This window comes from Leptodactylus fuscus, chromosome 10 (genome assembly GCF_031893055.1).
Source record: "Leptodactylus fuscus isolate aLepFus1 chromosome 10, aLepFus1.hap2, whole genome shotgun sequence".
NCBI lineage: Eukaryota > Metazoa > Chordata > Amphibia > Anura > Leptodactylidae > Leptodactylus > Leptodactylus fuscus.
This window is the reverse complement of record NC_134274.1, coordinates 11,527,040-11,543,165: the sequence shown is the minus strand read 5'-3', so window position 1 is coordinate 11,543,165 and position 16,126 is coordinate 11,527,040. Positions and strand designations below refer to the sequence as shown.

General features: G+C 43.4%; 2 protein-coding genes across 6 annotated transcripts in view; both read right to left on the bottom strand.

The window, feature by feature from the left end:
• ABCC2 (ATP binding cassette subfamily C member 2) overlaps positions 1-5,807 on the bottom strand; it is a 48,785-nt gene extending 42,978 nt beyond the window's left edge. For both annotated transcript variants that reach the window (XM_075257614.1, XM_075257615.1), the window contains exons 1-9: positions 5,626-5,807; positions 4,967-5,140; positions 3,714-3,857; positions 2,927-3,061; positions 2,333-2,443; positions 1,660-1,715; positions 994-1,222; positions 662-831; positions 182-359 (exon numbers count right to left, since the gene is read on the bottom strand). In XM_075257614.1, the coding sequence (XP_075113715.1) occupies positions 182-359; positions 662-831; positions 994-1,222; positions 1,660-1,715; positions 2,333-2,443; positions 2,927-3,061; positions 3,714-3,857; positions 4,967-5,140; positions 5,626-5,667 (1,239 nt within the window). In that variant the 5' untranslated portion in view covers positions 5,668-5,807. The remainder of the gene's footprint in view (positions 1-181; positions 360-661; positions 832-993; positions 1,223-1,659; positions 1,716-2,332; positions 2,444-2,926; positions 3,062-3,713; positions 3,858-4,966; positions 5,141-5,625) is intronic.
• A 4,359-nt stretch (positions 5,808-10,166) lies between these two features.
• CUTC (cutC copper transporter) lies at positions 10,167-15,937 on the bottom strand. Of its 4 annotated transcripts, none has more exons than XM_075288293.1 (9): positions 15,915-15,937; positions 15,447-15,523; positions 15,304-15,363; positions 14,833-15,042; positions 14,272-14,307; positions 14,009-14,142; positions 13,074-13,101; positions 11,746-11,851; positions 10,167-11,665 (listed from the first exon to the last, which is right to left on the bottom strand). In XM_075288293.1, exons 2-9 carry the CDS (start codon positions 15,517-15,519, stop codon positions 11,554-11,556), a joined length of 759 nt encoding a protein of 252 aa, XP_075144394.1. In that variant the 5' UTR covers positions 15,520-15,523; positions 15,915-15,937; the 3' UTR covers positions 10,167-11,553. The 4 variants fall into 4 exon arrangements, with proteins under 4 accessions (XP_075144394.1, XP_075144397.1, XP_075144396.1 ...); XM_075288296.1 differs by lacking the exon at positions 15,915-15,937 and adding an exon at positions 15,896-15,902; XM_075288295.1 differs by lacking the exon at positions 15,915-15,937 and adding an exon at positions 15,759-15,854.
• Between the last annotated feature and the right edge of the window lie 189 nt (positions 15,938-16,126).

The following is a 16,126-nucleotide window of genomic DNA, read 5'->3' as shown; positions in this document are numbered from 1 at the left end:
CCGATTCCAGTTTTTATGAAGATTTTGGCTGCACTTGGGACTACCATGACCACATCAAAACCTCAATGGTTCTCTACAGATGTAGACGACTTTGCTCAGTTGATCAGAGTTTTTTTTCCAATGCTCACTCCAAAGCCCAAATGCCCATGCAGACCCTGTAGACCATTTGCAGTATACTCACTTTTTTGTACACCGCAGCAGTTAGTGCTGTGCGGACTCTCATTCCCAGGACAAAGCAAAGTTGGAAATATTGCTGCAGACAGAGCGACTGGATTAATGCAGTTACAAGGAGCAAGGCGGCATAACAAAACCCCTTCCACTGGTATTCCGCGGGATTGGATGTGAATGAAACCATCTGCCTGCAAGTCAGTAACAGGATACGTTACGTGACATTCATAACAAACAGATTTAGTAGGGTCTTCCCCAAAAAGATGGGACTAAGAAGTTGAATGGAATCGGAACAGGTATGTACAATGCTAATGTTTTTGAGCGGACTCATAGTCTTTGGAGGACAAGACTACATACAGGCAGGGCCACCTCTTCAATATGTGGCCCAGAGGTGAAATGGGGCCCCAACCAAATTTTTGCCAAGTATCATAACCCAATATAAAGACAGTCATAGATATAAATGAGTAAGTAAAATCCAAAACATAAATCTTACTTTAAGATCTGAGGACTGACGAACACCAGGAGGTCGTGGACGAGTTTAAAGAAAGCAGATTTTAGGAGGACGTTGGAGAAGGTCCTAATCAGGGTCTTAAATAGCCAAGACTTGGGGTAATCTTTAGACGTTCCAGATATAGACTCTTTCTTCTTTTTCTTTGTTTCCTCCTAGAAAGGAATAAGAATTCAGATAAGGAGGAGGAAGTGAGAGTTAAAGGGGTACTCCGGGAGGAGGTGTGGATGGAATGGGTACATAGATCCTAATGGACATATTATATCTCTGTAGACAACAGGGCGTATATCCACTGCAGGAAAGATGGAGGTATTTACCTCAACCAGTACGTCTTGGCTCTTAGCATGGTTCAGCCCATTCATTTCAATGGCGCCGTCCTTCTGTTTCCTCTTATTTCTGCGTTTCTCCAGCGCCTTTTTGGCTTTAGCCACTTCTTCCTTCATTGTCTTCTCAAACGATTCGCAGATGTTTTTAGTCTGATCCTCTTTGTTCAGGTCCCAGAGATCTTCCATGACTAAAGGTCTCCTGTATCCTTTAATAACGATGCTGATAATGGAGACAGAAAGAGACAATGAGTCCCAACCGGTCATAGGAGGATGTGCAGACTTTTGCAACCTAATGGCTCAGTAATGGCCCGGTGCGATTTAATATTAAAAAAAGAAGAAAGAAACAATGTTGCAAATCATCTTAATGGAAACAAGAATCCTATTGTTATGTGTATATCTCTGTGTCTCCATGATAACAGACTACAAACAAACCCTCATTGTTGTCAGATCCTGGACTCATGTTGTTCCCTTCCATCTGAAACCTCTTCGTGCTCAAAACAGAAGAAATAAGAGCTGATGGAAGACAGTAACACGTCTGCAGGATCAGACTACACTCGAGGTTTGTAGTCTGCAACCATGGAGAGGCTCGAGACTGAAGAGTAGATGTGTAAGCAATTATTCCAGAAACGCTCGTAGAAATAATCCAAAAAACCTTACCTGTCATACCAGCTGAAGGTGATTCTGCTTAGAAATGATGCTGTTAATTCGGGATTCTAAAAGTGATAAAAATATAGAAGTGAATAAAAAAAATTGATACAAATTAAAGCATTTATACACATAGTAAGTGAAATGATGGAAAATCCCTTTAATCCTTCAGTCCCTCTCTATAGCAATATACATATATTCACAACCACTGAATATTTTCCAGTACTAGTGCAGGCAGGAGGGGACTGAAGGAATGGTTTCACCCCTTAAAGGGATTTTTGCACAAACGTAACCATATTTCTATTAGTAAACAATTAAAGAGGACCTTTCATGCACATACGGTTTTATATGCCGCTAGAAGGCCAATTGTGTGCTGAATTCACCGCAGCTTTCCCGTTATGTCCCGGGTAAAGAGATATCAGCGCCGTTACCGATATCTCTTCACTGTCAGAAAGGCGTTCCTGACAGTCTAGCTGGGAACGCCCCTTCTGACAGTAGTGTCCATAGCTCTGTAGTGTCAGAGGGAGCGTTCCTACCGCCAAGCCATGACGCTGAGCAGTGAGGAACGCTCCCCCTCCTCCTGACAGTACTCGCCCATAGACTAGAACATAGAATGGAACATCTAATAACAATCTCAGTACCCTGATGGCAGTCACCATCATCACAGCCAAAGTGCAATTCTTACCTTCTTGGTGAGCTCATTGGTTTCTGAGATGGCAGAGATGACGAGAATAATAATCTGAAGACTGAAGGAGATGAAAAACAAGCAGAAGCGGGGAAGGTCCGGAATATCTCCCTGCGAATATAAGGAAGAGACATAACAGTGACTTTTATAGGAGACCCATATATGTGGTAGTCGTATCAAAGGGGGCGGCCTGCGGAGAAGTGTTTGAGTATAGTATTACTAGAAAATATACCGTATTATATTGTGTGTCACATAACAGGATGCCGAATATTATATTGTACTTTATATTACATATTATAGGATGCTTTTTATCATGTCATGCTTAATATTATATTGTGCTTTATATTAGAGTATATTAGTGTTTATTATAAAATGATGCATAATAATAATAATAATAATAATAATAATAATAATAATAAAATAATAATAATAATAATAAAATAATAAAAAATAATAATAATAATATATTGTGCTTTATATTATATTATATTAGTGTTTATTATAAAATGATGCATAATAATAATAATAATAATAATAATAATATAATATTATATGGTGCTTTATAGTGTTTTTTACAATATTTAGATTACTTACATTCAAGGAAATCCGAATTAGAGACTGAAATGGAAAAATCCCACAAACAATAGAGAGAACCCAGAAGATGAAGAGGGCTCCGGTGTCTTTTCGGGCACAGTATCGTCGGCTGTGGTGGATTATTAACACCAAGATCTAGAGGACAGGAAGATGCGGAATCAGAAGCCATTTTTATTGTTAAATCAAGGTGATATCATCTAATATATTAGGTGTGACCTTTGCCCTTTGGAGGAGGAGTCTTGGAAGTGATGATATGGCCCCCACAGATATAGCCCTGATCTCATCACCATCATCGTCCAGTCTGTCTGGGATGACATGAAGAGACAGACGGATTGGAGTAAGCCTATATCCACAGAAGATCTGTGCTTAGTTCTCCAAGATGGCAAGAGATGGTTACGGGTGCTAAGGCCCGGTTCACATCTACGCATGGTTTTCCTTTTGGGGAGTCAGCTTGGAAACCCCCTAAACGGAAACCTAGTCCACATAAAAAAGCTGTTATCTTAGGAAACCAGTGGACGCCATAGACTATAATGGGATCTCTGTGGTTTCCGCACAAAATTTTTCATGTGGAGAGGGGAATGGAATGGCCGAACACAGATGTGAACCGGGTCTAAGGATTTTAATCCACCTTATTGTGGTTCGGGTAATCTGTGGGTATCCTTGGTTTATGGGCCAGATGGAAACTGCAATCTCAATACTGATGCCAGTGCTTATGGGACCCCTAAGACTCCTGGGCCCCAGTGCGACTGCAGCCTCTGCACCCCCTCTCTTTACACCCCTGGCTTACCCATGTAACAGTATAGAGCGATGGATTAACATAGAGAACAGTAGGAAGTGTCTTGTTATTGGTGCCGGACTGTCCGTCCACATGTTCTGCTATTGTGATGCCTATTCCAGCAATCGATGTACATAAAAGTAATAAAGTCAGGATCTGAAAAAGAGGAAACAGACAACTAAGTACAAGTCCACACTATCTTCACTTAAAGGGAGTGTGTCACCAGTACTAGCATATCATCACCCCAGCCCTGCAGATAGATAGGTTACTGTCACCGGAACCAGCATATCACCCCAGCCCTGCAGATAGATAGGTTACTGTCACCAGTACTAGCATATCATCACCCCAGCCCTGCAGATAGATAGGTTACTGTCACCAGAACCAGCATATCACCCCAGCCCTGCAGATAGATAGATTACTGTCACCGGAACCAGCATAACACCCCAGCCCTGCAGATAGATAGGTTACTGTCACCAGAACCAGCATATCACCCCATCCCTGCAGATAGATAGGTTACTGTCACCAGAACCAGCATATCACCCCAGTCCTGCAGATAGATAGGTTACTGTCACCGGAACCAGCATATCACCCCATCCCTGCAGATAGATAGGTTACAGTCACCAGAACTCTGAATCAAACAGTGTTTTCTCCTTGTAAGTCGCTGCCTCAGTTCTGGTGACCCTAACCTATCTATCTGCAGGGCTGGTATCCCATGAATACCAGACACAACCCATGGATAGGAGTGGGATTGTCTTGGACAAATCTCAGACAATCTCTAATTTCTTTGCACTTGAATGAGCTGCACAGATTATGAAATCTCAGAATGATATTTATGTAAATGTTGCATCGTTGTATATACGTTTGTGTTATCCACTATACAGCCCTACACCACAGCTCAAAGTCCTTCGAGTATGGGGGAAAAGTGACAGTTTTAAGCAAGTAGGGCACGGTACTATGTTATCTGGTTTGATCAATCACATAATGTTTCAGGACAGTGACCTGTGATACAGATTAGTACAGCGCATAAACATCCTAGGGGGCGCCATAGCCAAACGGGACATTATCTGTGCTCTTCCATAAGACCTTAAAGGGATTTGAACATGAACATAACCAGATTTACATTTGTGAATTATTAAAAGTTAAACATTTTTGCAAATATAAATTTTGCAGAGATTTATAAATTTTCTGCAACCATCATTTATATAATTTGCTAAGATTTCGCCTTCAAAAAAAGAAAAAAAATACACAACTGATACAATGCATACCTGCTTGGCTATATACAGCTTAGTAATCGGGGATTTGACTTTTTCAGATGGACAAAAGTTGAGGAGCTGCCAAGGAGCGCATATCCATAGGAAGATCAGAGGGATCCAAACCAGGACGGTCTGCTCAAAACAGATCGGCAAATCTGGATCAGGTCTTTCCAGCAGAGAAGAATTCTGTGGAGAGAAGGAAACAGTCAGAAGTCAGGACCAAGAACGACACTAACCTGGGTACATGAGTATAACCATATGTGTCTACTGAGCAGTGACGTCCAAGAAATGACACTTGACGCATAGAAATTTTTTTCATATAGGACACCCAACCTAGGAGTGTAAATGATCCCAAATGAATGCAGACACAAGACTGAACTTCAAAACAAAATTCTAACTCTAGACCTGTAAAATCCAGACCATAGACTAAAAACCAAAAGTAACGACAGACCAAACCCATGGCCACTAAGTTCATATAGATCCCGGACCCTCTAATTTAATACATTGGTAAGACCCTTTCCTGGCCACCAACTTGGTCCTTGTCCTAACACTCAAGACATTGTGGACACCAAAGTCCAGTAATGATGAAAATCACGAGTGCGGCCTGTGATCCATGAAAAGCTGGAGCACATCTATATCCAACAACCAGAACACATAAGAAGTCAACTTACCCAGAACACCGAGCCGCAGTAGTCATCCAAAGCGTTGGACATGGTGGTGGCGAGAGCGGCCGGCCCTGACTGCCCTGGTAGTCTTCCTAACACAACACTGAGCCCGGGGATTATTAGGACTCTATATATTCCGCATGGTTTATGCCTGTGTAGTTATCATCCAGTGATTCAGCAGGGTAAAAGTCCCCGCCACCCACCGCTCGCTCCACACTACTGAAGGGACATCTCAGTTCATTAGACAACTATTGGACTAGAGTTGGGTTAAATGTTAACCATCTTCATAACTGCACAGTCTTACAAGGCGGCTCCTACAAATACATGGAGAGTTTTTTGTACTCTGTTCGATGAGTGGCATTTCCTAGAATTGACCTAATTTCTCGTTGAACTGAAAAGAGACCTCTGAGAACTGCAAAATATTCATTGTGACCAAGCACAAACTGTAGGACGCAGAACCTACGAAAACTTTCCTAAGGCCAGCACCCTACACAGGAATAGCTGGCAGTTTGGTCCAACTTTCGTCTAAGGTGTATGGGCTCTGTTATGTACTTAGTCACTTAGTAGATGACATTGGACGAAGACACAAGTCAAACAAGTTCAACCTCCCTACAGAGGTAGAAAAACAACCCCATAAGGCTGATGCCTATCGTCCCATGTAAATTCCAAATCCTCTTTTTTTATTTTTATATGTAGATTGTGAGCCCCATATAGGGATATATGATATAGGGATCACAATGTACATTTATTTTCCTATCAGTATGTCTTTGTAGAATGAGAGGAAATCCACAAGAACACGGGGAGAATATACAAACTCCTTGCAGATGTTGATCTTGGTGGGATTCAAATCCAGGACTCCAGCGCTGCAAGGCTGCAGTGCTAACCATTGAGCCACCGTGTTGCCCCTCGATTCCAAATCTGGCAACTGGTATAGACAGACTTGTTCCTTAAACCTCATTCTCTATTACAATGAAATATCCTAGTGGCAGACTTGGAACATTCGAGGAACGATTGTTCCTTCCCAAACCGCTAACTGTATATAACTGTGTAATGATATTGACATTTCCTTTGTGTCACTTCCTTTATATTGTCGCGGTTACATCTGGTGAAGGTCCCGTATTTGGGGTAAACAAATGATCATCGGAACGATTGTTGTTGAGACATTTATTTGGAGCACAGGTGCCAATTTTATTATTTCACCCCATTTCATACCCAGATCCTTATTTTTACCAATTTCAACACAGATTGCAACAACGTTACAAACCCAAAACACGTAAGATGAGTAAGCGACTAAAGATGCAAAGTCATCCTTTGTCAGAAAAGCAAGTCCCTGGCTGGAAACATTTCGGCCATCACCGTAAACAAGAGGCAGGACTTTGGGGTCCAATGTACAAATCGTCAAACACGCAAGTCATTCATCTGTTAATAATTATGGAGGTAATCTCTCTTATCGATAGAGAACTTACAAGTCGCCAACTTTCACCTGCACTCAGACATACAACATTTAGTAAACGGCTTCTTTTTGGATATCAAGTACCATTACCTCCTAGAAACCTAAATACTGTTATCCAGCTGTTACCTTCCCCCCCAAAAATCTAAAAAATAAAAAAAAATCTACAAAAATAGAATTTTAATGGTCCTTCATCCTTATTTATACACTATTGATCCCAAAGATTGTATCCCTGTACCCCCTCAACCCCTCAAAGTAGAAGAAAGTGAACGTAGTGGGGCACAAGAAACTCCCTGAAGGTCTTAACATGGTCTGCAGCTTATATTTATCTATCACCAGACCCCTTAATATGCTGTCTGAAGCCATGGTGTTTATGAGCACTACGGCCTCTTTTCTGTGCCAACATCGCCACATTCGTCACTCACATGGTATAACTCCATCCGCTACAAAGTGAGTAGGCTGGAGCTGCAATACCAAGCACAGCCCCTATGATATGTACGGCGCTGTGCTTGGTATTCAGTGAAGAGACCGCAGCACTCACACAGCAGACCCTTCAAACAGCTGATCTATAGGGGTCCCGTCTGTCAGACCCCCACCAATCACATATGGATGGCCTATGCTAAGGACAGGTCACCAATATGTAATCCCTATTTAAAGTGGTATTCCCTCAATTTTTTTTTCCAAGATGGCGCCGCATGAGTGGCCGCCTCGATACAGAGCTCCAAGCTGAGAGCAACCTTTATCTTTCCTTGTCACTCTTTTTGTCTGTATCTTGAAGAATCCTCTACTCAAGCAAACTTGCACTGTGAATTAGCAGCTATAAATCGAATGGAAGTCCCTGCGGAGTATTTTTTTTTCCTTTTGTTTCTATTGTTAAAGCATGGACAAGACTCAAGACCTGGAATTTCCTGTGTGCACATGTGCCTGTTACCATCCCCCCAGGAGCTAAGGACAGAATGGTCACCATGAGGCAGACAAAGCTGGAGGAGAAACTTGCATGGAAGTGTGGACTTCTTCTTTCCAGATGATTTTTGGTGTCTATTGCTGATGTGTGCAGATGCTACAGCTGACTGGTATTTCTTTCTATTACTGTGGACACGTGGGACTCTGTTACAGCCTGGGAACCATCACCCACCTACCCATGTGTTTATGGAAGCTTGGCAAGAGAGCAGCACCCTGTCTACCTGGATGGCTTCAGACCTCTCTGGGCAGTAGAACACAGTGCTAAGAAGAAAGGAGGAGGAGGGCGGCTTGTGATGAAGGATATTTGGGGCATTTTTTTGTGGTTAATGGACATTAGCGCTGATACAAGATACCGAACTATCAGCTGTGAGCAGGAGATCTCACCACCTACCAAAGGAACTGCCCCATGTTATTGTGATAGTTGCATATGTCCCCACCTCTGCATAAAACCTTTCTGCCTGTTATATCTACATGCTGTGACCCCCCTCCTCGTGTCCTCCAACAACGGTCAGGCTGTATTATTAACATCACTCCGCACAGAGAACTAAATGATCATGCAGTATGTCTGTGTTTCTTTCTTTTTAGTTGCTATGATTCCTAGGATTTCTCTATCTGCCATGAGCTTGTATGTGTTTCTCTCTTGTTATATACTACTGTACCATCCATGAAACTGTATCACTGAAATTTCCCCATTGTGGGACTATTAAAGGATTATCTTATCTTATTTCTCTTCCAGCTTGTTATAAAGCTACATGTTATAAATGGTAACGTATGTCCTTCTTACCTGTGGCTGTAGTTGTGAATACTCCAACCCCTTCTGCTCCTCAGCTGCGTCATGTGACCAGTAATAAGGCTTTTTTTTAACATAAGATATCACGTTTACACAAGATTTTTTTTAATGTTATTCTTAAGACTGGTGTTTCGTAATAAAGACCCCACATGAGCACTAGGGAGACGGGAACTCTGCGATTTGTATATCATTTGTTATTGCAGTAATAGCTGGTGTCAGTAGATGATGAGCGACGGCCGTTTCGAATAGCACGCACCCATAAGAATGAATGGAAGCGGTCAGCACGCAGACTTTGCCGGCGTCCGGCCGCTTAACCCCCTGCGTGTCGGCTGCGTCCATTCATTCCTATGGGTGCGTGCTATTTGAAACGGGAGTTTGGAATAGTACTCGCTCATCTCTAATAGGTAACATTGTGGTGAAAGTGATGAACATTTTCTACACATATTCTGTGTCAGGCCTCCGAATTGTAACCAAAACTGACCCCTCCATTCTCACTAATGATTAATCTGTCAGCGCCAGTGTGAACTGAGGTCAGCCCGATAGTCCTTCCTTCATAGATATCAGTCCTGGTTATGTAATGGAGGGACAACAGCGGGTGGTGTTTTAGATGTTTCTTAAAGGAATACTCCAGGGAAAACTAATACAATTATCCACATTTACATGAACCTGGATGAAAACGGCCCAGGATGGCGGCATTTCACGAATCACTCATACATTGAAATGTATGTAGGGATCCGTAAAATCAGATAAAACCTACAGTTTGATGGTCCGTGACAATATCAGTTATGTGAATAGCCCCCGGTCCGCAACAAGTGCGTCCATATATAGGCCATTACATGCCCAATATGCACTGTGGTGTGACTATAGGGTAATGGATATAGAGGGGCTGCCCGAACATGAGCCAGAATTATAATGGTGGCTGATAATAATGACGTGTCGGGCCCCTCTAAAAGACCTCGTCAGTGGCAGATGGGCTTAAATACAGTTTGATCGAAATGTAACATCAGGAATCTCATTTCCCTGTATCCTTATATACCGTAAGTATTGGCAGTGATGTTGGTGCTGGTATAGCACTGTGGCATATTGTTGTGCTTGTATATATAAACCTTATGTATAATCCTATAAGGCTAAGGTCACATATGTAGACTCCACCGCTGAAATTCGGAGGACTTTTCTCTCCATTGGTTTCAGTATACAAACGGCGGACACCAGGAGCGCCCCAATTACAGTCCAAATCTCCTTTGTTCAGGAACGATGGAGAGACCCGGACAAATGTGAACCTAGCTTGAATGAGAAGTGAACAACTATTTCATGGAGAATGGACACAACGCACAGAGTTGCCGTTTTACATACAGTATCCTTTACTTTTGGTTACAGAGTTCTTAGTAAACTGTGAAATCCAGAACCTTTACCCAGCCCAATAACCAAACCCGGATCCTTAGAAGTTTATGAGATTTGTCTCCCCAACATTGCAATCACCGTAGTCAGGAGGAAAGGAATGGCGGTATTCAGAATTATAAGGGAATCCAACAAGCTGAGCATGAAATGTGAACTCCGAGAGGTAGATCCTGCTGGCAGCCAATGATATATAGATAGCGCGGGTAGAGATCCTAAAACACAAGAGTCTGCAGACAGATGGACAGAAATGAAATAAGGACCATCTTAGATATTAGGGGTTCTCTGGGATAAGGTCACCCGTGTCTGAACATAGGGTGTCCAATACAATGAAGGGACTTTGGCACTTGTCACCTTCATTGTCTACATAGACACAGTGGCACCTATGGACAGCACCCATAGAATCTGTCAAATGTCTAGTGCACAGATCCTTATTGAGTTCATCTAGTGAGTAGTACAGATAAGCGGGTCTTATTAATAAATGACTTATACATAGGTCACCACCTATTGGAGGATCAATGGGGTTCTGACACTGTGCTTCACTGCTTGTGCTGTCACATTCATCAGTCATATGGTCTGTTCGCAGATCAGTCCCATTCAAGTAAACGGGCACAGGTGCAATACCAAGCACGGCCACTATACAAACGTATGGCACTGTTTATGTACTGAGGAAGCTACAGTTCTCACCTCTTCAAATGGCTGATCTGTGACAGTCCTGGGTGTCAGACCCCTACTGTCCTTCACCTAAAGACTGGAAAGCTCTTGTAAATCAGAATATACAATTTTAGGTGACCTTTCCCTTTAATTTCTACAACAGCTCGCAAGCAATTTACCCTCCAAGTGTAGCAAACAACTATGGCGGAGATGATGGCAGGACAACGTAGTCCATTGCCCCCTAAGCCAACCAGTATCCTATTTTTTCTGAGTGTTGGGCTGCTCATTGATAAAGGATATATTCACACACATGTATATTCTTTAAATAATCTGCAGCAGAAATGTCAGGCTGGCTCTCAGATTTCTGCTGCGGATAAGCCGGAACAGGTCTAAGATGTGCAATACATGTGAACGTAACCCCTAAAAGAACAACGTGCCAATTCCCTCCTCAGCACAGAGATGGTCAGAACATCACAGGACCGTAACGTTATAGGAGACCTCCCATCAATGACTTCTTCACCCATAGTGGACAATCAGAACAAAAAAAACCTAAAATCCATCATGCAGTCGTATCGGCGCCAAGGCTTGCCCTCCATCTACCCAACCACCAGCCATCACAGTATTCCAGGTATCTTCTCAGTGTTGATGCAACACCACATTTCCAGCGGCTCCAAGGGAGGTTTCAGAGCAAATTCTTTGCCATCGCATTCAATGTCCTGACTTTGGTCACATCGGCAACCTTGATGGAATACTCGGAGGTAGTAAGTGCGGCTCCCATTGTCACGGAGTGGTTTCTGATGGAGAGAGAACATTTCAGTGGGTTCATCCGAATAGTGTGGGAATGATCGGCAATGACATAACCTCAGCTCCGTACCTGTATTTCATCAATGACTCCTTGGTAGAGCGAGCTGAACAGTGGAATTCTTGAACTCCGGCTCCTTCTAGAATTCTATGGAGGTTCCTCTCCGTGATGCCTCCACCTACAGGACAAGAGAGGTAAGACATGTACACAAATATACAAATTTGGTTAAGTAGTCTGTTTAAAGGGTTCATCCGGGACTATGATATTGATCTCCCCTTAGGCAGTGTCCTCAATCACATGGCTCATTTGCAACTCAGACCCATTTAAATGAATGGGACTGATCTGTGATTCCAAGGACAGTCATTATACAATGTGCCTGGCAAGTAGTGAAGTATCATAGTCCTGGATAACCCCTTAGATTTTCCTGGATTGTATCCGTAAGACAAGTCATCAATAACAGATCGGGGTCTAACACCTGGGACTGCCACAGATCAGATGTTTGAAGAGTATGCAGAGTTTAGGCGAGTACTGCAGCTTCCTCATTGAATACCAAGCACAGCACTGTACATTGTGTTTAGTATTGTAGCTCTGCCCTATTTACTTGAATGGGACTGAGCTGAAAACAGACCATGTGATCGATGGATGTAAAGCAGAAGTGGGGAACACTGCTGGCACGTCGAACAACTGATAAGTGGGGTTTGAGTTCTCGAAGCCCTATTGAACAGATATTAGGATAGGACATCATTATGTAATCCAGGCCCTTTCGCATGACTGTGTCTTTCATCAAGGTGCTAGACATTGGCCTATTATTTTCTATGGCTTCATACACATGATCTTTTGAGGGGCCATGAGCCTGGACACACAAATCAGGATAGGTCCTATTCCTGTGCATTTTGTGGTGCAGGCTCATACAATGAATTGTATGGGGCTGTGAAGAACATGGATGCCATACAATGTGCTATCTGCTCTGTTATCCACTGACCCGTCATGTACATGTGAACTGAGATTGTGACAGAATGAATACTAACATGACATCTTCTTGCTCAGGTGGTCCCGTGTGAGTATAATGGCCAAGTCTCACTATTACAGCTCAGCGCTCATTCACCAAAACTGGAGCAATGCAGTATGGCTGATAAGCAATGTACAAAATGATCTGCTTTTGGCTCTGTACACTGTATAGTACTGGGCTGCGAATCACTAAGGAGTTTGCTGTTAGTCTGCAATGATCAGATACTGATAGCATATCCAAATGATACACAATCATAAAATACTAATGGAGAATCCCTTTAACTGAACAGCGAAGTCTTCTGACCTTTGACCTTCAGCTTTTTTACCATTTGCAAAAAACAATTCTGATATTTTGGGTTGAAGAGAGCGAAGGTAACTTGTGGTCTACCTACCTGGCATCACTATGATCCTGCCTTTAGCCTAAAAGAGACAAATAACATAAAGAAGGTGAGGATGATGGAAATAATAGCAGAACAGAAATGGTTAAATAAAATATTTAGAAAATAAATTAAAGGGGTATCTGATTAAAGCTCATGTATCATTGTATCTGTTTTATGTGAGTCAATAGTCAGTGAATACATCAAAGGGGTTAATTTTAGGATAGGTCATCAGTATTACATCTTTAGGGGTCCTGGGTGCTCCGGGACAGTGCGGCTCCCGGTAATGTTTACATCAGGGGTGGGCAACCTTTGGCACTCCAGCTGTTGTAAAACTACAACTCCCAGCATGCATACTCGCTCTGCTGTTATTGGAACTCCCATGGAAGTGAATGGAGCTTGATGGGAGTTGTAGTTTCACAGCAGCTGGAGAGCCGAAGGTTACTGACCCCCAGTTTAAATGTTAGAAGCTGCATTGCTCACTCGCAGGACAGTATATAGTGGCAGCTTTAGGTACTGCAGTATCTAGTGTGATTGGCCCAGGGGTTCTGGTGAGATCATGTGCTACAAGGCAGTGTTGGCCCCCCAGGGTCAACTCCTGTTCCAATCTCATAGGTAACCTTTCTTACAGTCAGCCAGCCCCCATAGCACAGATAATTACCCAAATAATGAGATTTGGGAGGCAGAATGACCCTGGGGGGGCAAAGACTTCCTCACATAACATTGGCAGGGCCAATGGCTCCATCATCAGCATCCCCAGGACCAACTGTGCTCTGTAATACTCCTTGGACAACCCCTTTAGTTTTTGGAGCTATATATATATATATATATATATATATATATATATATATATATCTTAAACCTCTTCCTGCAAAATGATGTACCTGTAGATCACGTGTAAGTAAAAGATGATCATTTTTAGTAATGGTTGTGAGAATGGTTCCTCCTACCTGCTCCACAAGCCTCTTTATTAAAGGTAGTCCCTCCAGTGCAGAGCTGTCACAGCCGCTGGTCAGCACCCGCTCAAACCCTAGTGAGATGAGAGTCTCCATAGCGAGCAGAGGGTCATAGACCATGTCAAACGCTGCAATACAACAGCACAGAGGTCACTGTACAGTATATCTGTATAACATGTGGGTCCAGCAGTTTGTAACTTATCAGTCAATGCAACCTCAGCATTAATGCATGGCCCGACATGACCATGAGCGCTTACCTCGATGGAAAGTGACAGGAAGGGGGCGAGAGACAGCTGCAAAATAAAGGAAAGGAACATTGAGCCATATAGAGGATTACAGATGGAGATCTATAGCTCTGGCTTATATAGGAGTTACTACTCTGCTGGTTACATTTTAGGTGCTCAATTTTATAGGGTACCTGCCAATTCAAAAAGTACCCATTAATGGGGTCTGGGTGCAGAGACCCCCACCAATCATAGCAAAGAAGCAACAGAAGCGCTCAGCTACATGCTAGGCTGGAGCAAAGAGGTTCTGCAAGTTCACAAACTACTGTGCATTGCCTATCATCAACAATCCGTACCTGAACCCCACGATCAAAATTTCCAATCAGAATTGAGTGAATCGCCCCAAATTGGTGTTGGGTCAGATCCATGGAAATCAGTCAAGATTTGATCTAGACCACATTTATTGGGAAAGCGCCCCGAAATTCTATTTACTGAACTTTTTGGACATGTGCTATTGCCAAAAAAACAGTCCAATATCCTTACACTCATCCCCGGATACTAGGCGAGTGATCACGGCTGCTGTGTGTTCCTTACCAAGTAAATCCATGCACAGTTCGGCATCAATTCTGCCATCTTCTGTCAAGGCCCCAAACACCAGGCCATCGGCCCCATGTAATTTTGCTAGGCGGATGTCAGCCTTCATGACTTCTATCTCCCGGTCAGAGTAGAGGAAATCTCCCCCTCGCGGCCGAATCATCACATATACTGGGATCTGTACATACTGCTTCACTACCTGCAAGAGACCTGCAGAAACACAAGAAGTTAGCGGCTCCAATTCACTAGACAGGGAGAGGCAGCAGTCCTGGGCAAGTTACTTTGGCAGGTAAGGGACAGGCTGATAGGTGAGAGGCATATGGGCTATGTGACACTGGCCACTTGGCAAGTGGAGTCCATTAATCTCACTGAGTATATTCTGCACTCTCTGCCTTGTGGCCATACTCATGGGGACACCCGCCATTGGGTATAACCAGCATGTCCATACTTACCCTACAAGGCAATGCTCACCTATGGTAGGGGTGATTCCTCCCTCCAATAGACTGGCACACAGCTCTATACGTCCAGCACCTAGACATGAATATATATACACTGCGTGATCTGCAATCCTGTATGATACCCAATAATAATAGAATATACGCTTTAACTCTTACCTCCCCGCTCAGCATTGACGGCAGACTCCACCGAATCTACACACACTTCCATAAGGAACCCTTGGTCGGCCATCTCTCTGCACAACAACACATATAAGGGTAAGAAATCATGATATATATATGATATCCTATAGCAGAATACAAAGAGTTAACAGCTGTATTGAGGAGTCTGGAGCTTTATTTACATACTAGAATAATTAGACCTCATTAGAAGTACATGCTATAGACTCAGTGCATGATGGGTAATGCAGCCAGCAATGACCCTGGGTGAGGGGCGGCAGAGGTGGAGGATTTTATTAACCCCTGCCCCACCTATACAAGCAGCTCCCAGGGCTGTGGGCTCAGCATGGTGCACTTATAGCCTGCACTGTACAGAGGTGCACTATAAGCAGCCGGGGATCTCCAGGGCCAGACACCCGCACCCTGCGCGGGTCACACATGCAGCTCACACACAAATTGCATGTTTACCTCCCTGCAGCACCATCCCCCACTCCCCCCGACACCACCCACTGCCTCCCGATTGGCTACCCCTATCTTCCGCCACTTGTGATTGGCTGCCTGAACGTCAGCGTCAGCTGTGATTGGCTCTTCACAGGAAGCGCTCCGGGGCAAGCGTTATCTGATTGGCTAATCGTTTGACAGCGACGTTCACGGATTGGTTGAAGTTCTTTAGTGTGTTT

Excerpts from the sequence above, each read along its gene's own strand:
- CUTC (XM_075288293.1), bottom strand. The coding sequence starts at position 15,519 with ATGGCCGACCAAGGGTTCCTTATGGAAGTGTGTGTAGATTCGGTGGAG. Across the intron at positions 15,364-15,446 it reads CGTCAATGCTGAGCGGGGAG|GTGCTGGACGTATAGAGCTG; the intron begins GTAAGAGTTAAA and ends ATTCATGTCTAG. Across the intron at positions 13,102-14,008 it reads TAAAGAGGCTTGTGGAGCAG|GCTAAAGGCAGGATCATAGT; the intron begins GTAGGAGGAACC and ends TGTCTCTTTTAG.